Source organism: Cervus canadensis, chromosome 10, assembly GCF_019320065.1.
Source record: "Cervus canadensis isolate Bull #8, Minnesota chromosome 10, ASM1932006v1, whole genome shotgun sequence".
In the NCBI taxonomy this organism is placed as follows: domain Eukaryota; kingdom Metazoa; phylum Chordata; class Mammalia; order Artiodactyla; family Cervidae; genus Cervus; species Cervus canadensis.
In genome coordinates, this window is record NC_057395.1 from 64,906,809 (window position 1) to 64,932,208 (window position 25,400).

General features: G+C 42.2%; 1 protein-coding gene across 1 annotated transcript in view; it reads right to left on the minus strand.

Annotated features, from left to right (window-relative positions):
• MROH8 (maestro heat like repeat family member 8) overlaps positions 1-25,400 on the minus strand; it is a 55,644-nt gene that overhangs the window by 22,420 nt on the left and 7,824 nt on the right. The window contains exons 4-10 of the mRNA XM_043479157.1: positions 22,586-22,708; positions 15,213-15,292; positions 14,311-14,443; positions 13,399-13,494; positions 9,206-9,310; positions 4,103-4,238; positions 1,920-2,038 (exon numbers count right to left, since the gene is read on the minus strand). Of these exons, the coding sequence (XP_043335092.1) occupies positions 1,920-2,038; positions 4,103-4,238; positions 9,206-9,310; positions 13,399-13,494; positions 14,311-14,443; positions 15,213-15,292; positions 22,586-22,708 (792 nt within the window). The remainder of the gene's footprint in view (positions 1-1,919; positions 2,039-4,102; positions 4,239-9,205; positions 9,311-13,398; positions 13,495-14,310; positions 14,444-15,212; positions 15,293-22,585; positions 22,709-25,400) is intronic.

Consider the following 25,400-nt stretch of genomic DNA (forward strand, 5'->3'; position numbering starts at 1 on the left):
GTATTGGAGTTTCAGCTTCAACATCAGTCCTTCCAATGAATATTCAGGACTGATTTCCTTAAGGATGGACTGGTTGGATCTCCTTGCAGTCCAAGGGATTCTCAAGAGTCTTCTCCAACACCACAGTTCAAAAGCATCACTTCTTCGGCGCTCAGCTTTCTTTATAGTCCAACTCTCACATCCACACATAACTACTGGAAAAACCAAGGCTTTGACTAGACGAACCTTTGTTGGCAAAGAAATGTGTCTGCTTTTAAATACACTGTCTAGATTGGTCATAACTTTTCTTCCAAGGAGCAAGCGTCTTTTAATTTCATGGCTGCAGTCACCATCTGCAGTGATTTTGGAGCCCCCCAAAATAAAATCTGTCACTGTTTCCATTGTTTCTCCATCTATTTGTCATGAAGTGATTGGGCCGGATGCTGTGATCTTAGTTTTCTGAATGTCGAGTTTTAAGCCAACTTTTTCACTCTCCTCTTTCACCTTCATCAAGAGGCTCTTCAGTTATTCTTCACTTTCTGCCATAAGGGTAGTGTCATCTGCACATCTGAGGTTATTGATATTTCTGCCGGCAATCTTAATTCTAGCTTGTATCTCATCCAGCCAGGCATTTCACATGATGTACTTTGCATATAAGTTAAATAAGCAGGGTGACAATATACAGCCTTGACATACTCCTTTCCTGATTTGTAACCAGTCTGTTGTTCATGTCCAGTTCTAACTGTTGCTTCTTGACCTGCATACAGATTTCTCAGGAGGCAGGTCAGGTGGTCTGGTATTCCCATCTCTTTAAGAATTCTCCACAGTTTGTACATGACAGTGAATCAAGTCCTCCACATAATTGTAATAGGTATAGTCTAGTAGGCATTTCCCACGTGATTGGCACTAAGCAAAGCATTTTCTATACTGTATCTCATTTGACTCTCCTAACAATTGAGTTATCCTAATTTTTACAGATCCTCATAAACAGATGAGGAAACTGATGTAAAGATTATTTACCTGATACCTTAGACCGTGTATGAGTAAGATCTGTAGACTTTTTTCCTGTATCACCTATTGTTGCTCAGTCTCTCAGTTGTGTCCGACTCTTCTGTGACTCCATGGTCTGTAGCCCGCCAGGCTCCTTTGTCCATGGGATTTCCCAGGCAAGATACTGGAGTGGGTTGCCATTTCCTCTGCAGGGGATCTTCCCAACCCAGGTCTTCTGCACTGGCAAGCAGGCTCTTTACCACTGAGCCACCAGGGAAGACCCTGATACCAAGAAGATGTTTGGTATTTGTGGAGTATTGGATAATTACATTAACAAAGAAGTGTATGGTTTTTTAGTAGTTGTATTTGCATCAATTACACCCATTTTTTTAAAAATTAGAGCTTTCTTGTAAGTCTTTATTGAACTTGCTACAATATTGCTTGTATCTTTTGGCCACAAAGCATGTGGGATTTTACCTCCCCAACCAGGGATCAAATCTGCACTCCTTGCATTGGAAGGTGGTCTTAACCCTTGGACCACCAGGGAAGTCCCTCAAATTCACCCTCTTGAGGTCCCTTTTTGTGACAAGGATTTACATTTGCATGGGGTTGGGTGGGGTTAGGAGAGCAATCGGGCACAGAGCTGGTCTGAAAAAATGTCCACACAGTGATACTGCCTCACTGACGGTCTGACGGAAATCCCTTAAACTCACAGGGCAAAGTGAGTGACAGTCATGGCCATTACCTCATCTCCAAACTATGAAATGTTCAGAAAGCAAATTCTCTGGGCAATCTTGTATGTTTAGTTTTACAAGAAATGAACGGACCTTTTCCCAAAGTGGTTTTATCATTTCACATTCTCATGAATAAACGTATGAGACGTCTGTTGTTTCCCATCCTCTCCAACATTTCAAGCTGTCTGTCTTTAAAATTTTAGCTGTTCTGATTACCTGGGCAATTCTGAAGGGACAACTATAGAACTGCTTAATATTGTAGAGTTCTAGGAGTTCTCGACATTTTTTCATTGCTCTTTTCAGGCTTTGGCGATTTTTCTTGTCGTAAGTGATACCTGAGAAAATAATATAACATATTAATACTTTCTGACTTATTTCCTTTTTCTTGATTTTGCAAGTCTGGTTGATCTTCAGGTTGAAGTGGATCCCCAGTCTTATTCTCGTCTTTTTAACTTGAGTAAAAATGCTCATTTTTACTTTTTACTCCCCACCCCCCAAAATGGGGGAAGGAGTGTGTATTAATCTGATTTGCTTCTCTTCTGTGGAAGAGCAATATATAAAAAGAGCTGAAAGAAAAGAGAAGAGCTCTTTGTAAGAGCTTTTGAGTGATTTGGAAATACAAATGAGGCAAGTTAAACCATTTATTTCCCCATTGGTTAGGCCTTTCGAGGGGTCTTCCGATGAAGCTTGTAAAGTGAAAGTGAAGTCGCTCAGTCGTGTCTGACTCTTTGTGACCCCATGGACTGTAGCCTACCAAGTTCCTCCATCCATGGGATTTTCCAGGCAAGAATACTGGAGTGAATTGCCATTTCCTTCTCCAGGAGATCTTCCCGACCCAGGGATTGAACCCAGGTCTCCCACATCGTAGGCAGATGCTTTACCGTCTGAGCCACCAGGTAAGTCCTTAGGTCCCCACAAAAATTTACAGTTTTGTACTGAGTTTGATAATTCTGCAATCAGAACTATGTGTCTAGTTTTGCTGATACTGAGTCTGCCAAAATGCCCTAACAGTGTTTTGTTTTCCTCCTGTTTTATCTCATCTTCACTGGAAATTTATCTCTAGGAAGTATCTGAGCCCATGGTTGATCTACAGGAAGTATCTGAGCCCATGGTTGATCTATAGGAAGTATTTGAGCCCACGGTTGAGGATACTGTTTCTCCAACCTTAAGCTCTTTGCGGGATGGGACCTTGCCTGTCTTACTCACCAATGCATCCCTCGAACAAGAAGTGCTTCATAAATATTTGCTGAATGAAACACCAGCTGTGTTCCTGTGGCTATATGTCTCAGCAGACAAAGCTCATGCTCAGAGCTGCCCAGAAATGAGACTGCTGCTTTGGGAAGTAGAGCACTATACTGTCCTCGGTATAAGCAAGCCCAGGCAGGGCAACTGCTTGGTAGGGACAGAATAGTCTCAGACTCAACACTGGGGGAAGTCTGGGTTAGATATCTTCTGAAGTTTCTTCCAACTGTGGGGATCGGTGATTTACTCCTTGACAACCATGGCCTTCTGTTATTCAAACTCCTCAAGCTCATACCTGCTGAGTGTCCTTGCTCATGCTATTCCTTCTGCCCAATACACTCTTCTTACCACTTCACTTGACTAAATGTTATTTTTTAGGTTATCTTCAGAGAGGCCATTTCTGAACCCCACGACTAGATTTAATCCTTACTCATGGCCTTTGTAATTTTCCTTCATAGCAGTCAAATGTTTATAACAGTTATTTGCTGACTCTCTGATTCTCTGATGCCCCCACTAGATCGTGTGTTACATCTAAGGACTGTGTGTGCTTAGTTGTATCCGACTCTTTGCAACCCCACAGACTATAGCCCACCAGGCTCCTCTGTCCATGGCATATTCTAGGCAAAAATACTGGAGTGGGTTGCCATTTCCTTCACCAAGGGATCTTCCCGACCCAGAGATCGAACCCATGTCTCTTGCATCTCCTACATTGGCAGGCAGATTCTTTACCACTGTGCCACCTGTGAAGCCCACATAAGGACTGGACCACTTATTTTCTGGTTACTGTTAGATCTGAGTAAGGACTCAGTAAACGTTCCTGGGATAAACACATAAAGGCAGGCCCAAAGAATGGCAAGAACTTCTTCTACTTCCAACTAAACTAATTACCCCAGTTTGTCCACAGGGCCACACGTTTTCTACTCCAACTCCATGGTCACGCACATGGCTGACGCTGATGGGTCTCATCCAGTGTTACCCTTCTCATTATTAAGTCAGTGTGGCTCTATCTTTGCCTAGGGACGGGGTACCCTTCTCTCTATGAACCAGGGTAAAAGTCTTTCTAGAATGTGGGCAGTGAGCGCACAAGGAGGCCTGGTGCTTTTTGTGCTCTGCTGGAGAATTGACTCAGGGCCTCACTGCCTCCAGCAGCGCCTTACACTTCAGCCTCAGGGTGATGTGCAGCAGGTAGTGTGTGCCCTCAGCAGCCTCCTCGGCCACCTCTTTCAGTGGGTCCCCACACAGCAGCGCCATCAGAGCCACCAGGTGTCCAAGTCTTTGGAATCGCACTGGAAGCTAATTAGGAAGCAAAAGAAAAATACCATTAGACTGCACGTGCATTTGGAGCCTCAGATTTCAACTGTAGAAGTAATTCTCCTGGAACCTCCTGCTCAAGAGAAGGGCCACTGTTATATCCAGCCCTTGGATCTTCTGAGTTAACATTTAACATGTGTAGATACAATATATCCAGCAGATGCTATTACGTAGGACAAATTCTTTCTTTTTTTTTTTTGACAAATTCTAATTTAAATAAGCAACCTGAAAAATGCTTTGTGTATAAAGATGTTCATTCTAGCACTGTTTTTATTAATTTTTTCCTTCTTAAATATTTATTTTTGGCTGCACTGGGTCTTAGTTGCATGTGGGATCTTTTGTTGTGGCGTACAGGCCTCTCTCTAGTTGTGGCTCTCCGGGTCACTAGTTGCGGCTTACGGGCTTCATTTGCCCTGGGGCATGTGGTACCACAGTTCCCCAACTGGGAATGGAATCAGTGTCCCCTGCACTAGAAGGTGAGCTCAATCACTGGACCACCAGAGAAGTCCCTCTAGCATGGTTTTTAAAGACCACATATTCAAAATAATTGCCAATAGCAATGAGAACTATACTGTTCATGGGGTTCTCAAGACAAGAATGCTGAAGTGGTTTGCCATTCCCTTCTCCAGTGGACCACGTTTTGTCAGAGGGAACGCACTGGTCATAGCAAACACCCTCTTCCAACAACACAAGGGACGACTCCACACATGGACATCACCAGATGGTGAACACTGAAATCAGACTGATTATATTCTTTGCAGCCAAAGATGGAGAAGCTCTATATGGTCAGTAAAAACAAGACCGGGAGCTGACTGTGGCCCAGATCAGGAACTCCTTATTGCCAAATTCAGACTTAAATTGAAGAAAGTAGGGAAAATGACTAGGCCATTTCAGGTATGACCTAAATCAAATGCCTTACAATTATACAGTGGAAGTGACAAATAGATTAAAGGGATTAGATCTGATAGAGTGCATGAAGAAATATGGATGGAGATTTATAACAACATAGAGGAGGCGGTGATCAAAACCACCCCCAAGAAAAAGAAAAGCAAAAAGGCAAAATGGTTGTCTGAGGAGGCCTTACAAATAGCCGTGAAAAGGCAAAGGAAAAAAGGAAAGATATACTCATCTGAATGCTGAGTTCCAAAGAATAGCAAGGAGAGATAAGAAAGCCTTCCTCGGTGATCAATGCAAAGAAATAGAGGAAAACAATAGAATGGGAAAGACTAGAGATCTCTTCAAGAAAATTAGAGATACCAAGGGAACACTTCATGCAAAGATGGGCACAATAAAGGACAGAAATGGTATGGACCTAACAGAAGCAGAAGATATTAAGAAGAGGTGGCAAGAATATACAGAAGAACTATACAAAAAAGATCTTCACGAACCAGATAATCAGGATGGTGTGATCACTCACCAAGAGCCAGACATCCTGGAATATGAAGTCAAGTGGGCCTTAGGAAGCATCACTATGAACAAAGCTAGTAGAGGTGAAGGAATTCCAGTTGAGCTATTTCAAAACCTAAAAGATGCTGCTGTGAAAGTGCTACACTCAATATGCCAGCAAATTTGGAAACTCGGCAGTGGCCACTGGACTGGAAAAGGTCAGTTTTCATTCCAATCCCAAAGAAAGGCAATGCCAAAAATGCTCAAACTACCATACGGTTGCATTCATCTCACATGCTAGCAAAGAGCAATGTTCAACATTATCCAAGCCAGGCTTCAACAGTATGTGAACTGAGAAATTCCAGATGTTCAAGCTGGATTTAGAAAAGGCAGAGGAACCAGAGATCAAATTGCCAACATCTGCTGGATCATCGAAAAAGCAAGAGAGTTCCAGAAAAACATCTACTTCTGCTTTATTGACTATGCCAAAGCCTTTGACTGTGTGGACCACAACATGGAAAATTCTTCAAGAGATGGGAATACCAGACCACCTGACCTGCCTCTTGAGAAATCTGTATGCAGGTCAGGAAGCAACAGTTAGAACTGGACATGGAACAACAGACTGGTTCTAAATAGGGAAAGGAGTACATCAAGGCTGTAAATTGTCACTTTGCTTATTTAACTTATATGCAGAATACATCATGTGAAATGCCTGGCTGGATGAAGCACAAGCTAGAATCAATATTGCCAGGAGAAATATCAATAACCTCAGATGTGCTGATGACACCACCCTTATGGCAGAAAGCAAAGAGGAACTAAAGAGCCTCTTGATGACAGTGAAAGAATAGAGTGAAAAGCTGGCTTGAAACTTAACATTCAAAAAATGAAAATCATGGTATCTGGTACCATCACTTCATGGCAAATAGATAGGGAAACAATGGAAACAGTGATAGGCTTTACTTTCCTTGACTCCAAAGTCACTGCAGATGGTGACTGCAGCTGTGAAATTAAAAAATGCTTGCTCCTTGAAAGAAAAGTTATGACCAACCTAGACAGCATATTAAAAAACAGAGACATTACTTTGCCAACAAAGGTCTGTCTAGTCAAAGCTATGGTTTTTCCAGTAGTCATGTACGGATGTAAGAGTTAGACCATAAAGAAGGCTGAGCACTGAAAGATTGATGCTTTTGCACTGTGGTGTTGAAGAAGACTCTTGAGAGTCCCCTGGACAGCAAGGAGATCAGACCAGTCAATACTAAAGGAAATCAGTCCTAAATATTCATTGGAAGGACTGATGGTGAAGCTGAAACTCCAATACTTTGGCTACCTGATGTGAAGAGCTGACTTATTACAAAAGACTCTGATGCTAGGAAAGACTTAAGGCAGAAGAAGAAGGGGATGACAGAGGACAAGATGGTTGGATGGCATCACCTACTCATTGGACATGCGTTTGATCAAGCTCTGGGAGAGGGGGAAGGACAGGGAAGCCTGGCGTGCTATAGTTCATGGGGTCGCAAAGAGACAGACACAACAGAGTAACTGAACAACAACAGGAACTATGAGTACAACCATTAGGAAACAAGTATCCCAAGAATTTATAATAAGTTGGGAATAAATTAGCCCTGGTGGTTCAAATGGTAAAGAATCTTCCTGCAATGAAGATTCAATGAAGATTCAATCCCTGGGTTCAATCCCTAGGGCAGGCAGATCCTCTGGAGAAGGAAATGGCATCCCTTTCCAGCACTCTTGCTTGGAGAATTCCATGGACGGAGAAGCATGGCAGTCTGCACTCCATGGGATCACAGTCAGACACAACTGAGTGACTGACTTTCACTTTTCCCTTTTTTCATGAATATGTGCTAGTTTGCTAAGTGATAAAGTCGGATACAAAGTTGAGATATACCAACTGACAATATTTTAAAATTTTATTTATAGATATTTTACCATATTATGGAAAAAAAGTCAAGTAGCTGGTCAAAATCTACCAGAAAAAGAAATACAATTTAAAATCAATAGTGAATCAAGTGGGACCAATAAAAAAAAAATGAAGGCAGAAAAGATAAATGAAGTTAAGGATTTTGTTAGCATGCAGAATGCATGATCATCTTTTGCTCAAACTAGGCCACAGAACTAGGCTTCAAACTTTCTCAGGGTTCACGCAGAGGAATGCACCTAATACGATTCACACTGTCCATGAAGTGAGAAGCAAACAGCCATACAGAGGCAGCACGACTGTTTCTAAGATTGAGGCAGAAAGAAATTTCCACTGTGGCTTTTCAGAAAAATATATTGAGATAGTGGAAACAACAGCTTCTACAACCTATGAACACGTAACAGAGAAACACATATGCAAACTGTGTAAGATCTTTCATTCTCTGATAATATGTTCATTCATTCAATCAACAAACACTGAGTATCCATTATGTGCCAGTTACTGGTTATGACTACTGCACTTATGGATAAGGCACTTGGACTGGCACTGGGGACACAAACAGTGAACCTTCCTCAGAAAAATCCAGAAGACTGCACCACACAAAATTCTGCATAGAACTTTCCGGATGTTCACAGATCCCTCGGGCACCTAAGTTAAGCACCCTTACATTGGCAATTCTTGCCAGGAAGAAAATGCTGAGGAGGTTCTGCTGAGCCTAGAGGGAGATTATGTATAGGAAGAAGTCATTTGAAACTCTTGTCTTTAGTCTGCAGCCAAAATTAGAGTTTGAGGAAGAGGCATGCATTGTGGTCAACAATAAGGTAGCAAGTGAGCACAGAATAATAAGGTAGTCAGTGATGGCTAGAAGTCATGTGCTCTCATCGACTAAACAGAGGACAAGGGAAGTAGCATTGTTTGAGGGGCTGAGCTTCAGTAAGGAGGTGGCAAGTTTGGATGTGTTTTCAAAGGGAGAAATAAGAAAGGTAGTGGCATGCTGTCCTTTTGACTGTTAGAATATTCACATCAGTGGTAAATTCTCTAAGGAATTCTCATAAAGACCTACTATTCCTACTCTCCCCCAACTTCTCTTCCAATTCCTGGGCCTTACTATGCAGTTTGGAGAAATGGTGGATGGAGAACATAAGAGACTCCAGTGTGGAGAAGATCTACTGAGGAAAGAAGAAAGAGATTTTGTAGATGACAAAAAGGAACAGATCAGGAAAGAGGATCTGGGTTTGGGGAATTCTTTTTAGGAATTACGGGAGAGAATTCAGAACAGCTGGAAAGTGAGAGTGCAAAAGGGAGATGAGAGGATTTAAAAAGAGGTATTGTAGAACCATTTTCTCTGAGATGCCCGGAGATATTTAAATTGACTTAGATACTTATATTTGCCTGCTACACTTTACTGCGTCAAACTCTTGTGCATCCCCTTGGGGATGCAAGATTACTAAACACAGTACCTGACCTCAAGCTGCTTACTTAGGGGAGAGGAGCAGATAAGTGAATAATGCCAAATGTTATTACATGAGCACCAAGAAGTCAGCAGTCTGGGGAGCGATAAACAGGAGGGGAACTGGGCAGTTGAAAGGATAGCTCGGGATCCTTCATCTTCAACTGGAGGTCAACTTACTTGCAGGCTTAGATGTTTGAATAAACACTTCAGAACTTGAGTCATGCTAGTTGTGGCCCGTTCCCGTTCATGGTCTTTGTCTGACTGTAGCCAGGGGTCCATGTGCTGTGAAAAATAAATGGTTAAGCAGCTTGATCTAGGAAAATAATCCAAAAGTCACGAGCTCATATTTTATCAACATTGTTTAATTTCTCTAATAGGTACTCAAAGACTTTCTGATAGAACTGGTTTTCTATTATAATCCTAGAAAATCTTTGCACTTAAGATATTTATACATAATAGGAGGCGTTCAGTTTGCTTTTACAGAGTACAAATGGAAAACTTGAAACTAACTTTTTACATTAAAAAAAATGGTTTATCAGGAAGATCTGTGATAACGCCATGCTCTTTTGGAAGAAGTGTGGAGGGAAAAGTCCCACATGTAACTCTGTGCATGCACGCTCAGTCGCTAAGTCACGTCCAACTCTGTGCAAATCCATGGACTGTGGCCTGCCAGACTCCTCTGGTCATGGAATTTTCCAGACAAGAATACTGGAGTGGATTGCCATTTCCTGCTCTATGAGATTGTCACAATCCATGGACTGAACTTGCATCTCCTGTCTCTCTTGCACTGGCCTACCACTGTGCCTTCTGGGAAGTCTGCCACATATCACTACCACATCTGAAAACATTTTCTTAAATGACAAACCAGTTCTGGTTGCAAATGAAAGTAGTGGGATGACAAACAACCACAAAGATCTAGGAGTCAGATGGTCCAGCTTCTATTGGTGCTTATATTCTACACTTTATTTTCTCTTCATCCAACTTTCTTCAATTATTTTTATTCCCTACTTCTGTATGTTTTTAGCCTTATGAAATCTATTTAGGAAAGAGAGAAAATCGATGATGTGCTATGAAGGAGCTTTGAGGATGGGAAATTGCATCTGCCTGAATCACCAACCTAGAGCCAGACATCCTGGAATGTGAAGTCAAGTGGGCCTTAGGAAGCATCACTATGAACAAAGCTAGTAGAGGTGAAGGAATTCCAGTTGAGCTATTTCAAAACCTAAAAGATGATGCTGTGAAAGTGCTGCACTGAATATGCCAACAAATGTGGAAAACTTAGCAGTGGCCACAGGACTGGAAAAGGCCAGTTTTCATTCTAACCCCAAGGAAAGGCAATGCCAAAGAATGCTCAAACTACCATACAGTTGCACTCAACTCACATGCTAGCAAAGAGTAATGTTCAACATTATCCAAGCCAGGCTTCAACAGTACGTGAACTGTGAAATTCCAGATGTTCTGGAATTTTAGAAAATCCAGATGTTTTGGATTTAGAAAAGGCAGAGGAACCAGAGATCAAATTGCCAACATCTGCTGGATCATCGAAAAAGCAAGAGAGTTCCAGAAAAACATCTACTTCTGCTTTATTGACTATGCCAAAGCCTTTGACTGTGTGGACCACAACAAACTGGAAAATTCTTCAAGAGATGGGAATACCAGACCACCTGACCTGCCTCTTGAGAAATCTGTATGCAGGTCAGGAAGCAACAGTTAGAACTGGACATGGAACAACAGACTGGTTCTAAATAGGGAAAGGAGTACATCAAGGCTATATATTGTCACTCTGCTTATTTAACTTATTTGTAGAGTACATCATGAGAAACTCTGGGTTGAATGAAGCACAAGCTGGAATCAAGATTGCCAGGAGAAATATCAATAACCTCATATATGCAGATGACACCACCTTTTGGCAGAAAGTGAAGAAGAACTAAAGAGCCTCTTGATGAAAGTGAAAGGAGAGAGTGAAAAAGCTGGCTTAAAACTCAACATTCAGAAAACTAAGATCATGGTATCTGGTACCATCACTTCATAGCAAATAGATAGGGAAACAGTGACAGACCTTATTTTTTGAGCTCCAAAATTACTGCAGATGGTGACTATCAGCCATGAAATTAAAAGATGCTTGCTCCTTGGAAAGTTATGACCAACCTAGACAGCATATTAAAAAGCAGAGACATTACTTTGGCAACAAAGATCTGTCTTGTCAAAGCTGTGGTTTTTCCAGTGGTCACGTATGGATGTGAGAGTTGGACTATAAAGAAGGCTGAGCGCTGAAGAACTGATGCTTTTGAACTGTGGTGTTGGAGAAGATTCTGGAGAGTCCTTTGGACTGCAAGGAGATCCAACCAATCCATCCTAAAGGAGATTAGTCCTGAGCGTTTATTGGAAGTACTGATGCTAAAGGTGAAACTCCAATACTTTGGGCACCTGACTCGAAGAACTGACTCATTTGAAAAGACCCTGATGCTGGGAAAGATTGAAGGCAGGAGGAGAAGGGGATGACAGCGGATGAGATGGTTGGATGGCATCACGGATTCAATGGACTTGAGTTTGAGTAAGCTCCAGGAATTGGCGATAGACAGGGAGGCCTGGCGTGCTGCAGTCCATGGGGTCGCAAAGAGTCGGACACGATTGAGCAACTGAACTGAACTGAGAATGAGAAATTGTATCTGCCTGAAACAGTCAGGGAAGGATTCATGGAGGAGGAGCTTCACAAAAAGTGTGGCATTTCAGGTAGAAGAAATGGCTTGAATTAAGCTAGGAAGGCAGGAAGGATCAAGGCAAACCAGGTAAATGAGAGAAACCCAATGTCGCTGGAGTGTTGATGTATAAATAGAAGAGGGATGAGAAATAATGTCTGGCTTCCCTGGTGGCTCAGTGCTAAAGAACCCGCCTGCCAATGCTGGAGATGTAGGGGACTGGGTCAAGCCCTGGGTTGGGAAGATCCCCTGGAGGAGGCGATGGCAACTCACTCCAGTATTCTTGCTGGAAAAATCCCATGGACAGAGAAGCCTGGCAGGCTACGGTCCATAGAGTCACAAAGAGTTGGACACGACTGAGCACAAGCATGAAAAATAACATTAAGGTCTGTCGTGGCAAAGATTAGTATTCATCTGTATAAAGGTGCAAGTGATTAATAATAATTTAAAGGGTTATCCCTTTCTAGAATGGTTGCATCTAAAAAAGGAGAAAGAGAGTAAGATGCTTGAACTGCAGTGAATGCACTCCAATGAGTAACACCCTATTGGTGGAATGGCACTGGAACGGGTACAGGTGATGGCAGGTGGCTATGAACAACCTTGCCTGGTAGGCAGCTGCCTATTTACTCCTTCACGAGGCTGACTCTGTTCTCTTGATCACTGATTGAAGCCCTTCTATAGTAATGAGCAGAAATAATTTAAGGAATAATTATAGCAAGCATTTAAACCATTTTTGAAGAGCATTTATTCAATACTCATAGCAATTATTATCTCCATTTAAAGGTGAGAAGACAGACTTCTTTTGTGGTCCAGTGGTTAAAAACCCGCCTGCCAACACAGGGGACACAGGTTTGATCTCTGGTCCCGGAAGATCTGACATGCCTTGAGGCAACTAGGCCCGTGTGCCACTATTGAGTCCATGCGCCTAGATCCTGTGCTTCGCAACAAGAGAAGCCACCTCAATGAGCAGCCCGTGCCCCGCAGAGCAGGCCCACTCACCACAACTGGAAACAGCCTGTGCTTTTGAAGAACAAAGACCTAGTGCAGCCATAAATAAATAGATAAGCATTTTTTTTTCATTTATTTTTATTAGTTGGAGGCTAATTACTTTATACTATTGTAGTGGTTTTTGCCATACATTGACATGAATCAGCCATGGATTTACATGTGTTCCCCATCTCGATCCCCACTCCTACCTCCCTCCCTAGATAAGTATTTTTAAAATGTGAAGACTGTGAGATTAAATTCCTTGCTGAATGTATTTAACCAATGAATGGCAGAGAGTCAGAATTTGAACCCAAGTCTGACTCAACACGCAGAGCTGATACTCACCTATTACAAAAAGTGAAAGTGAAAGTGTTAGTCCCTTAGTCGCGTCTGACTCTTTGCGACCCCGTGGACTGTAGCCCACCAGGCTCTTCTGTCCATAGAATTTTCCAGGTAAGAATACTGGAGTGGGTTGCCATTTTCTACTCCAGGGGATCTTCCTGACCCAGAGATCAAACCTGTGTCTCTTGAATTGCAGGCAGATTCTTTACCGTCTGAGCCACCAGGGAAGCCCATCCTCGCCTATTATGTTGCTGCCTAAAACTTAACCCTTCCATATTTTTTTCTTCCACTTTCACCAGTTAATAGGAATAGTTACCCATTCTCTCCTGATACCCTGTTTACCTTAAAAATGATGTCAAGATTTTCCAAATGTCGGTCTTTTATCACCAAACTCTGGAGCATCTCAACGAACGCCTGAAATGTCTGCCTGTAGAGACACTGCAAAGGCACAGGGTTAGTGAGGACCCCACGGGAAGTTCTCCCACACTGTACACTTCAAGGCTCTCCTGGTTATCTTAGACCTTACTCAAAGGTGAAGGACCTTTGGGTAAAGCACTAGCAGGCAGTATGTGATTTGAGGTGAAACAATAAATTTTCATTTCAAATGGATATCTCAGCCTTACCGGGAACCCAGGTAACTGATTCTCACTACATGTGAGAGTTACTTATGGGTTATCAACATACTTTTAAAACTTGACTTGTGAATCTTTCCGATACCTTGAAACCCAGGAGAACAAAGTCCCCTTTGGCAACTGCTTCACCTTCCAGTTCACCAGCTGCAGAAGGAAATCCAGCCTTGGCCCTTCCCTTCCTCTTTTCTCTGCTTGAAAGCTTTTCTTCCAAGGTGTTCACACGCCCTCTCTGCAACTGTCACCTCATCAGGAAGCCTCTCTCTGGCCACCTGATGCATAGGGCTGGCCAACAAGTTCATTTAGCTTTCCCATAAGGTGTTATTGAAAAACTAGGCATATGAATGTTCCTGTCTTATTGTAAAGCCAAAAGCAGGAAAAGAAGGAATGAAGGGAAGAAGACAAAATAAAGTGGGATTAAAAATAAAAAAAAACTATTTAACAACCTATTTTATTCATCTCCTGCATTGGTAAGCAGATTCTTTGCCAACTGAGCCACCTGTTTTATTCACCAGACTTCGCTTAAATGGTTTTTGGTGAGTTCCAAAAAATCGAATGTACTTTCAAAAAGCCAAGATCAGCTGACCCTGTGGCTGGCGAGTTACTCTGGCAAGGTGTGAGTTACCTCTGAATTGTAGGATCCGCCTGGCATGATTTCCTGCGGATGGGTAGAGGGCAGAGCGATTACACTTTTGGTGACAAGACTGAACAGGTCAGCTCGATCTTCAGAACCAAACAGCAAGTAGACATCTTGGTAACTAAGAAAAGACAGTTTGGGAATAGCTAGCTGGGAAGAATCTGATTTGATGTTGATAAGCAGGAATCCAAGTGACCCCAAAGGGAAGGAGAGACTGTTTGTTTGGTATATCATTCTAATGGAGGAGACCAATGGCACACTTGTCAGTCTGTCTGGACAAACCTTGCAAAGGTTAAGAGGAGGAGTTTCAGGCTCAGAGCCTCCAATCTGGTCCCTTCCTTTCCCCCCCAATCCACAAGAGTGACTCCTCAGGCTTTTCTCCAGTTCAACCACAGAAGGAAGCCAGCTAGAGTCTGATACAGCAAACCACAATTTTCCAAAGTGTATTGTGCTGAATGCTTGCTATTTTTTGGTTTTGAGTTTGGGGACTGCTGAGAGGACCCAAGTTTAAAAACCTTTTAACTACAGGACTTCTTGGGACCTTTAATCAGTTAATGTGCCTTACTAATCTCTAAGAGAGGTAAATAGCAGACAGCCCTTCCCAATGTCTCAGGCCATGGACTTCTGCTGTCATGAAGCATATACAGGAATACCTTTACACTGAATATACTCTGGACACAACTGAGCTCCACAGAGGTTCTAGTAGGTCTTTGAGATACAGATGGGAGCACACATGAAAGTCAACTTCTTACACAGAAACATGGGTCTGACTTTCCCTTCTCTTTCTAAATAGTTTTCAGGAATCAAAAATAGGAAGCATGTCTGTGGGCTCTGGCAGTGGCCCTGAATGAGGAAGCAGGATGCACGCATAGGGGGCATGCGGGTCTCACCTGAAGTCAGTGATGGTGATAAAGACCTCCTGGAGCACAGGGCTGAAGAGAGACTGCAGGGGCTCCTCCTCCACCAGCGTCTGCAGTGAGAGGGAAAGAACTTTAGAGAGTCGAGAATGGGCCGAGCCATTAAGCCAGATGGCAGGAGACGTGAACGGCCTGGAATAACCATGGCAGGTCCTCTGGTGGGCCTGCTCCTGGGTTCCGCCGGGCTGGCAGCAGGACTGTGGCCAGGCTAGGAGTTTAGTCTCTGAGGCCTGGCTCTGCCTCTTACTAGCTGTTTGAGCAGATACCTGCCTGTACCTCAGTTTCCTTATCTGTAAAACAAGATAACAGTACTATTTACCTTCATAAGTTGGTTGTGATAATTAAATGAGCTAATTCATAATACTCAATGCATGTGTGCTCAGTCGCTTCAGTCGTGTCCAACTTTTTGCAACCCTGTGGACTGTATGTAGCCCATCAGGGTTCTCTGTCCATGAGATTTTCCAAGCAAGAACACTGGAGTGGGTTGCCATGCCCTCCTCCAGGGGATCTTCCCAACCCTGGGATCAAACTCACATCTCCTGCGTTGCAGGTGGATTCTTTACCCAGTGAGCCAACTGGGAAGCCCATAATACTCAGTAGCCCTCAGTAACTGTGAGATAGTGTCTGTTAGTCATTATTTTCATGACTAGTGATTATTTCCAGTTTAGGCTTCTTAACTCTTCTTGCTACTAAACCAGCCATCTCTTCTCTAGAGCTTAGTCTTATTCTAAGTTGCTTGTCCTGGAAAACAAATAACCTTACAGATTCCAAACTGGCAGAGGGAAAGCAGCTTTGCACTACGGAATAAACCTGCAGAGTGATAGGAAAAAAGAGGCTCTGGAGCTGGATACACCTGGGTTTGAGCACTGGTTCTGACTCTCTCGCTCTCTGTGACCCTGTGTGTCATATTGAACTTCCCTGTGCCTGAGGTTCCTTATCCGGATGGAGAAGATGAGCTCTATCTCAAGGGGTTGAGCTGAAGAGCAGATGTAAACTGTTGTAGAGGCCTCCTTACAGGACCATCTACCCAGCCTCTCTGGCAACTGCCTTAGGCCATCAACAGCGGGTGTTCCACAGCCACGTTTCTTTAATATTTATTTATCCGGCTGGGCCAGGTCTTAGCTGCCACAAGCATGATTTTCGATCTTCATTGTGTCATGCAAGATCTTTAGTTGCAGCATGCAGGATCCTTAGTTGTGACATGTGGGATCTAGTTCCTTGACCAGGGATTGAACTCTGTCCCTTGCATTGGGAGCATGGAGTCTTAGCCACTGGACCACCAGGGAAGTCCGCACATAGCCATGTTTCTGCTAAGTCATTTTGTTCCACTAACCACAACTCATCTGTCTAGGAGTACACATCACAAAGTCAACTCACTAGATTCTCTCTCTTAGGAATGCTAAACTGAGACAAGGAGCCTCCATCTCTGTCTGGCTGGTCTATGAAAAGGAGAAAACTTAAAATTTGGGAGCACTGCCCTATGGATAGGGTAACCAAATGAGCAAATTTTGGCAGAACAGAGGTGAGAGGGGGGAGAGGAAAGGGGAGGAGGAGGGAGAGGGAGGGAGATGGAAATACACAGAAAGGAGGAAAGAGGTGGAATGTTCTCACTGGGCATGCGGAAATTGTGTGTGTGTGTGTGTGTGTGTGTGTGTGTGTGTGGTTTCATTTCCTTTCTGGAGCAAGATGCTCTTCCTATCACAGGATTCTAGGGAACACCCAATGTTCCCTAGAATAGGGAGAATAGATCTCCCCTTTTAGGTTTCTCTTGCCTGCCACCCAAAAGATCTCATTTAGAACTTAGGACGGTGCCCAGGAGGCAGTGCTCAACAAACATGCCTTTTTCTGAGTTTTTGCTTTCTCTTTTCTTGTCTCACTTTTCAACTCTGGTCAGATCTTGCAGATGGACTACTTGTTCTTTCTGATTTCCTCATGGAGCTTACTTATTTGTATGGTTCACAGTCTGGAAGGGACAAAGCATCAGACTTGGCCTTCAGGCTGACAGGCCTCTACTCACTCAGATCTACTTTTCTCAAGGGCATCATCACTAAGGTCACAGGGACAACCTGGCATTTGGGTGTTAAAAGGTGAGCACATCATCCTCCCATGTAAAGGACAGGACTCCCCTGCCTGTAATTGCTGAGGACGGCATCCTTCCCCAGGCTTGTCAGAGAGATGATTTATGATTTCTCTCCTCTATTTACTTCCCATGTCTGATCTATCACAGTGATAGCCCCTTCCTGCTTTGCACAGATTCTGACTCTCCATCCCTATAGCCATATTTCTACATATTCCTGTAACCACTCCCACGTGGATGAAGGCAGTGCTTTTTAGCTAAAACACCAGGCCTGCAGTTCTGATTTCAATCTACCTGACCACTTCTGTCAGAATAATATTTAAAAAAATTTTTTTTTATTGGAGAATAGTTGATCTATAGTGTTGTGTTAGTTTCAGGTGTACAACAAAGTCAATCAGTTGTACAGACACACACACATATATATATCTCCACTCTTTTTCCCATAAAGGTCATTACAGAGTATTGAGTAGAATTCCCTCAGTAGGTTCTTAATAGTTATCTATTTTATATAGTGTCTATATGTCAATCCCAATTTTCCAATTTATCCCTCTTCCCTTTCACCCTCTGATACCATAAGTTTGTTTTCTATATCTATGATTCTACTTCTGTTTCTTAAATAAGTTAATTTGTAGCCCCCCTTTTTTAAAATTTGTACCCTTTTATAGATTCCACATATAAGTGAAATTCTATCTTTTGTCTTTCTCTACTTTGTCTCTTACTTCACCCAGTATGTCTTTTCTTTTTTTAAATCAGTAAGGTATGAATGGCTTATTAGATATTCACAATTATGCTAACCACTATGCGGAATCAGAAGCTGAGAGGCTTTTTGATTGTAAAGTATTTGTGTAGCAGGGACCTCCTGGGTGACTCTCCAAATCACAGCACTCCCCCTTTCTCTGGGAGCCGCCTCTAATACACAGGGAGGGAGGGATGCCCAGAAGTCATGGCATCATGATACCATGCTGTCCCCTGACACATCCGATTGATGCAGGAGTGGAGAACAGACCCGGCCTGGGCCAAGCAGACTCTCTCCCCCAGATTGTGGAATTAAGGAATGACAGACACAGACAGACTGGGAGCTGCGAGAGGTTAGGGTCATAGTGATGGCAGAGCAGCCCCTGCCTTTGAGACTCCTGGAGGTGTCCTGGAATGGGCTCTTTTGGAGCCTTGATAGGTAAACATCTTCCTTAGACTCTAAGCGAGATATTCCAGCATCCTTTGTTGGTTTTAATTTTATATGTAATTATTTGGCTGTGCCAGGTCTTTGCTGTGGCATGAGAACTCTTAGTTGTGGTATGTGGGATCCAGTCTCCTGACTTGGTTGAACCTGGGCCCCTTGCATTGGGAGGGGGAGGCCACTGGACCACCAGGGAAGTCCCCATCCCTTTGTTTTTAATGTAAGTGAGTCAGAGTTGATCTTTGTTCCTTGATTCAAGAAGAATCTTAACCAATACTAACAAAATGAGACACTTGTTTCAAAGGTCTTAATGAAAGCCATACAGATATTACTATCTCCATTTTCCAGGCGGAGCTAGAGGTTCAGAGAAGCAAAGTGGTTTGTCTAAAATCACAAAGGTTGTGCTGGACAGAACTAGAACTAGAAACTGTGTCCTTTGATTCCTAAAACAGGTCCCTTTCCTCTCCATCCTTCTGCTTCAGGGAGCTCAAACTCTCACTTGGACAACAGGACAGATTTTCCTATTCGTTCAGTCTACTGTGAACTGCCTGTCCTCCGTACTCCTTCAGCATGCATTATTCATGTCATAGAAGAGTCTTCCTAAAACATCATTCTTATCCATTTCTTACCGTGCTGCTCAAGTAACACAGAGCTTCTTCAATGTTGAGTATACGTTTTACCAGATGACATAGTAGTAGGGTTTTGTGGAGGACTTCAAGGCAGAATTAGGGTGGAGTCTCAAGCTGCCAGAGGAAAACTAAGAGGCATTATGGACAAGTCTAGCTACATTAAAATTCTGCAACAGGAGGACATTTCTGGTTATCCACGGGTTAGGAATCCACCTTGCAATGCGGTGGACATGGGTTGGAGAACTAAGATCCCAGATGCCTGTGAGGCAAGTGAGCTTACATCCCACAAGAAGGGAAGCCCCCAGGGTTATGAATAATTCTGCCATAACTCAGGATTACTACTTCACATAGCCAGATCCTAATTTACCCCTCAAAGTCCCTACTCACTGGTTCTTTCTCTCAACCCTATTTATCACTTCCTTTTAAGATTAGATCAGGAGATCTATCTGGATTAATTTCACTCAAATCTTGTCATTACTTTATATCCCGATTGTCATTGTAGTTCTTCTCTTTTCTATTAAAATTCTCCACATATTGTTTACATCTTTTTTGATTTTGAAGTAACAGACATACAATAAACTGTACATATTTAAAGTGCATAGTTTGATGATTTTGAGCATAGGTATGTATGCATGAAATCATCACCATAATCAAGATATGGATCACTCCCAAAAGTTCCCTTGTGCTACCTTGTAAATTCTCCCTCTTGCCTGTCCCCACTCTTATCCTACCTCCAGGAAAGCACTGATGTGATATTACTATAGATAAGTCTTAAGTTTCCAGAATTTCATGTAAATGGAATCACAGAGCATATTCTCTTTCTATCTGGCTTCTTTCACTTAGTATAATTATTTTGAGATTCATCCAAGTTGTACCACGTATTAACAGTTCATCCATTTCCATTGCTGAGTAGTATTCCATTGTGTAGATATACCAACATTGGTTGATCCACTCATCTGTTGATGGATCTTTGGGTTGTTTCCAGGGTTTAGTTTTTACAAATAGAGCTGCTATAAAACACTGGTGTACAAGTCATTGTATGGACATATGCTTCATTTTACCTAGGAATGGAATTGCTGGGTCATATGGTAAGTATATATTTAACTTTTTAAGAAACTGCCAGTTCTCCAAAATGGCTGTGCTATTTAAATTCCCACCAGTGGTACATGGGACTATTAGTTGTGCCACATCCTCCTAATGTTTAGTATGACCTTTCTTTTTATTTTAGCCAGTCTAGTTGGTGTACAGTTGAATCTCATTGTGTGTTTTTTTTTTTTTTAAATATGTATTATTTCTTTATTTGGCTGTGCTGGGTCTTAGTTGCGGCATGTAGACTCTTAGTTGCAGTGTGTGGGATCTAGTTCCCTGAACAGGGATTGAACCCAAGCCCCCTACATCAGGAATGTGGCATCTAAGCCACTGGACCACCAGGGAAGTCCCTCTTGTGGTTTTAATTTGCTTTTTCCTAATCACAGTGATGGAGCATGTTTTCATGTGCTTATTTGTAAATCTTCTCTGGTGAAGTAACTGTAAGAGATTCTTTTCCCTCTTCTTTTCCATATTCTGCTCTCAGCTTCCTTTGCTCTTTTTATCTGGATACTGAAAAGCCATGCTTTGTCATGGATCAAGAGAAGACTGGCAAATCCCATAAACTTCTTTCTTTAGAATGACCCTGGTTTTCTCCTCAGAACTGCCTCTCCTCTTGGTTGTTGGAAGCAACACTCTTTTAGCTCTTGCACATGGTCTTGAACAATTATGTACTGACCCCTGGAGTTTTCTGGTGGACACTGACTCTCCTTAACTCTTCGAGGCTGAACCCCGTGCCAGCCCAAACTTGGGTTGATGCCTGACAGTAGGTATTTTGCTACTGGCTGGATAGATTCAGGTGCAAAGCATGGGGAAATTCAGTGTGCTTTTGCTTGTGGATCTTCTGAGCTGACTGGTTGAAGTATGTGTCAACCCACTGCTGCCAATTTTTGTAGAGGTGGGATTGTGGAATCATGCCATTTTGGCTGAGTCCTATGGCTGCATATAACCCTCTTTCCATGGAGCAGAGCCAAGTAAAAAGCTTCACTTACCCTTAAATCTGCATCATATCATTCTGTTCTACTTGATGAATTACTTGGAATTTTTCTCAACCTACTTATGAGGTGTGGTCACTTCCAAACTATCTGTAAACTCTTGAAGGGCAAGGAATAACTCTTCCAGGAAATTTGTATTCTTTTCAAAGCACCACAGTGTTCTGGGTACAGAAGATCTTTGATATATTCTGGCGTGCCTATGGCCTCACTCACTCAGTTGTGTTTGGCCCTTTGGTTCCCCATGGACTGTAGCCTGCCAGGATCCTCTGTCCATGGGATTTCTCAAGCAAGAATACTGGAGTGGGTTGCCATCTCCTCCTCCAGGGGATCTTCTCAACCCAGGGATTGAACCCATGTCTCCTGTGGCTCATGCACTGAAAGGTGGATTCTTTACCATGCCTACCACTTAACAAACCCGTCAGCAGGTTAGCCTTCAGTTCTGAAAACTAATCATCAATCTAATCAGCCTTACAAATCTGTGTACCTATGGGTGTACCTATGGCTGATTCTTGTTGATGTGTGACAGAAAACCACAAAATTCTGTAAAGCAATTTTCCTTCAATTAAAAAATTTTTTTAAAAAGTTAAGTGCTTGTCTAAGTGCATCTGGATCCTTTGACATGGAACAGACCACTCACTTACTCTTCTGTGCCCTTACTAGACTTATTTAAACTTTCGTTATAATATCTGTGACACTTGATTGGCTGCAGGAACAGAGATTATATCTTTGTGGCCTCAGTTCCTAGGACACTGTCTAGAACTGTCAAGTACTTAATAAGGCATTAATGAATGAGTTAGTGGCAGAGTGTGGCTAGAGTTAAATACAAATAGGACAAAATACAACAACAAAAAGGATACCATCATGTTGCTCAGATGCAAAATACATGTTAGGTACTGTGTTCTGTGGCTGGCATTTCTTTATTTAATGCTCTCAGTAGCTATGTAAGGTACTGGGTTGGCCAAAAACTTTTATAACATTGTATGGAAAAATCCAAACAAAATTTTTGGCCACTCCAATAGATACAGCTATTCTCATTTTATAGATGAGAATACTAAGGCACAGAGAAGTGCAGTACTTTCCCAAAGTCACACAGCTAGAAAGAGGCAGAAGTGGCACTGAACCTAGGCATTTGATTATAGAATCTGCTTCAAAACTACTGCTTGCTTATTTAAATGCTGTTTCTTCCCTTCCTGCTGCTCTTTTAATTGATTTTCAAGGATGATTATCTTAGTGGAGTACCCTGGGTATTTCTCCTCTAATGCAGAAATACTGATATGAAAAAGAAGTTGAGGGAATTGATAACATAGATGAAGCCACTAAAGATTTTGTTGTCACAGAATTTGCATGGTCACAATAATCTGGGATAAGGTCATAATACTTACACTTAGCAGATGCACAATGTCTGCTATGTGGCTGTGAATGAATGACTCTGTGGTTTCATCAGAAGGTAAAGTTCGGCTGAGAGAAGACAAAGATCTCAGGGCTGTCAGCTTCTCAAGTTCACTCTGAGTTTGTGGGAAAATGATAAAAACACAATTCTACATTATCATCTCCCTTGATAATTGTAAAAGGCTTTTGAAAAGCTTCTTGGAATGTTTTAAACGACTGACATCTCATTCAACCCAAGGTTAGTATTTTATTACAAGGAATAAAGAAGTTACAGAGGAATAAAGTTCCTTGTCCAGGGGCCCTGCCTGAGTTCGGGTCTTCATTTTCCCTCTCAGCTAGATTTTACTAAGTCCTCCACAATGGCTCTATCCACCTTTAGTCTGCCTCTCCACCTACCTTCCCTGTTTGTGCGCTGTGTGCTTCGTCGCTCAGTCGTGTCCGACTCTTTGCAACCCCATGGACAGATCTGCCAGGCTCCTCTGTCCATGGGGATTCTCCAGGCAAGAATACTGGAGTGGGTTGCCATGCCCTCCTCCAGGGGATCTTCCCAACCCAGGAATCGAACCCAGGTCTCCCACATTGCAGACAGATTCTTCACTGTCTGAGCCACCAGGGAAGCCCTCCCTGTTTACTGCTATCTGATTAAATTTCTTAAAGGTGACCTCTGATGCTGTTACTTCCAGTTCTCCTGATGTCATTAAAAATTCATTATTTTGATTCTTTGTTTCCTATTAAAATACAAGTTCTGATTTGATGAATAAAATCTTTCGTATTATTTCCTTTTCTGATTATAAAAGCAATGTCTATCATACAAACTTTGAAAAAATAAGGTATTACGAAGAAAGCAAAAGACACCAATAATTCTACATATCATGAGAAAATTTCTTCCAGTCTTTTTTCCCCGACATGTAGATAGTACAAATTGGTATAAGCCCTCTGGATAGCAAGTAGCAATAGTAGCAATATATAGCAATGGCCTGATTTCCTATCACCTGGATTAGTAGAACAAGCCTACATTGGGTTACTCTGCTCCAGTTTTGTCCCCTTCTAGTCTATTCACCCAGCTATTACCAGTTTCGTGTCATAAAATGAAAATTTGATCAGGTAACTCACTCTCTACTGAAACTCTTTTCAACAGCACCCATTAAAGTCAAGGCCCTTCTCAAAGTGAACGCAGCTAACCTCTGCCATTTCATCTTCTGCCTTGCCTGGTAGCATACTGAGTTTTAGCCCAGCTAAGTTTCATGCTGCCCTTTCTTGCTTTTGGGCCTTTCTGCTTTCTCAATTGTCTACACTTTTTGTTTACTGACTGAAATCTATATATGCTTTAAGACTTAGATCATGCATTCTCTCCTGAAGTTGGGTCAAGTACCCTTCTAAGTGTGTCCATAAACCACATGTATATACTGCTAACGTGGTATTTGTGATACTGTGATAAAGTTGCTTTCTTACTCATCTATTACCCTGACTGGCTGTGGATTTAGGTCAGGGCAGGGAATGGGCTTTTTTTTTTTTTCCAATTCACTGAAGCAATCCAAGCCCTTTATTAATTACAAAGAAATCCTTTAGAATGCCCTACTGACATGAAGTATAAAGAAAAGTCCAAGTCAAAAGTGAAGATCAACACTCTGGCTTTAAGTCTTTAAAAAAATTTTTTTTACTGGCATTATACATAGAGAAAATATAAAACTTGTTGAATTTTCACAAACCCCAAACACCTGTGTACATATATTCAAGGGAAATGAAAACTGGATCTCAGAGAGGTATCTGTACTCCCATATTCACTACAGCTTTATTCACAGTTAGATAGATGGCACAGTGGTAAAGAGTCTGCCTGCCTATGGAGGAGATGCAAGAGACATGAGTTCAATCCATGGGCCAAAAAGCTCCCTTAGAGTAGGAAATGGCAACCCAGTACTCTTGCCTGGAGAATTCCATGGACAGAGGAACCTGGTGGGCTGCAGTCCACACGGTGGAAAGGAGTCAGACACAACCGAGCACACATGAACATGGAAATAACCCAAGTGTCTGTTGACAAATGACAGAGACCTTGGGCACTGATTTAGACGTCCCGGGCTTCTCTGAGTTTCAGGCATTCTCGGACCCTTTCTGCCACAAAGTTGTTAAATGTTTTCATTTCCTATTTCTGGAACATGCATAGGTGTGTGCTGTCACTTCAGTTGTGTCTGACTCTCTGCAACCCTATGGACTGTAGCCCGCCAGGCTCCTCTGTCCATGGGATTCTCCAGGCAAGGATTCTGGAGTGGGTTGCCATGTCCTCCAGTGGATCCTCCCAACTCAAAGATCAAACCTCCAATTTTAACTTCTCCTACTTTCTCCTATTCATTCCTTAGACTTGGACTGAAAGGTTACTTCCTCAGGAATGCCTCCCTTTACCCCCAGGTCAAGACAAATTCTTTTGTTATATGCTCCCACAGAATGAACGAATGTTTCACTTACATAATGAATACTGCATTATTAAGTAGGATAATACAGATCTATAGTTACTGACCAAGAAATTTCTTTTCTCCCCCGCTATCTCTGATGTGTGCTTTTCTATAATTACATGCATTTGTATGCACAAGAAAGTCTGAAAATAAATACACCAAAATGTTAACAGAAGTTATCTTAGGAGGAAAACTAAGATAATTTAAATCTTGGGGGGATTAGGGAAGATTAATCTGTTTCTTTTATTACAGTTTTGTTTTTATAGGAAATTTAAAATTTTTATAAACATGATTATAAACATAAAAATAATTCAGAAAAATATGTAAATATATTTATTATAAATACAAAAAATACACATAA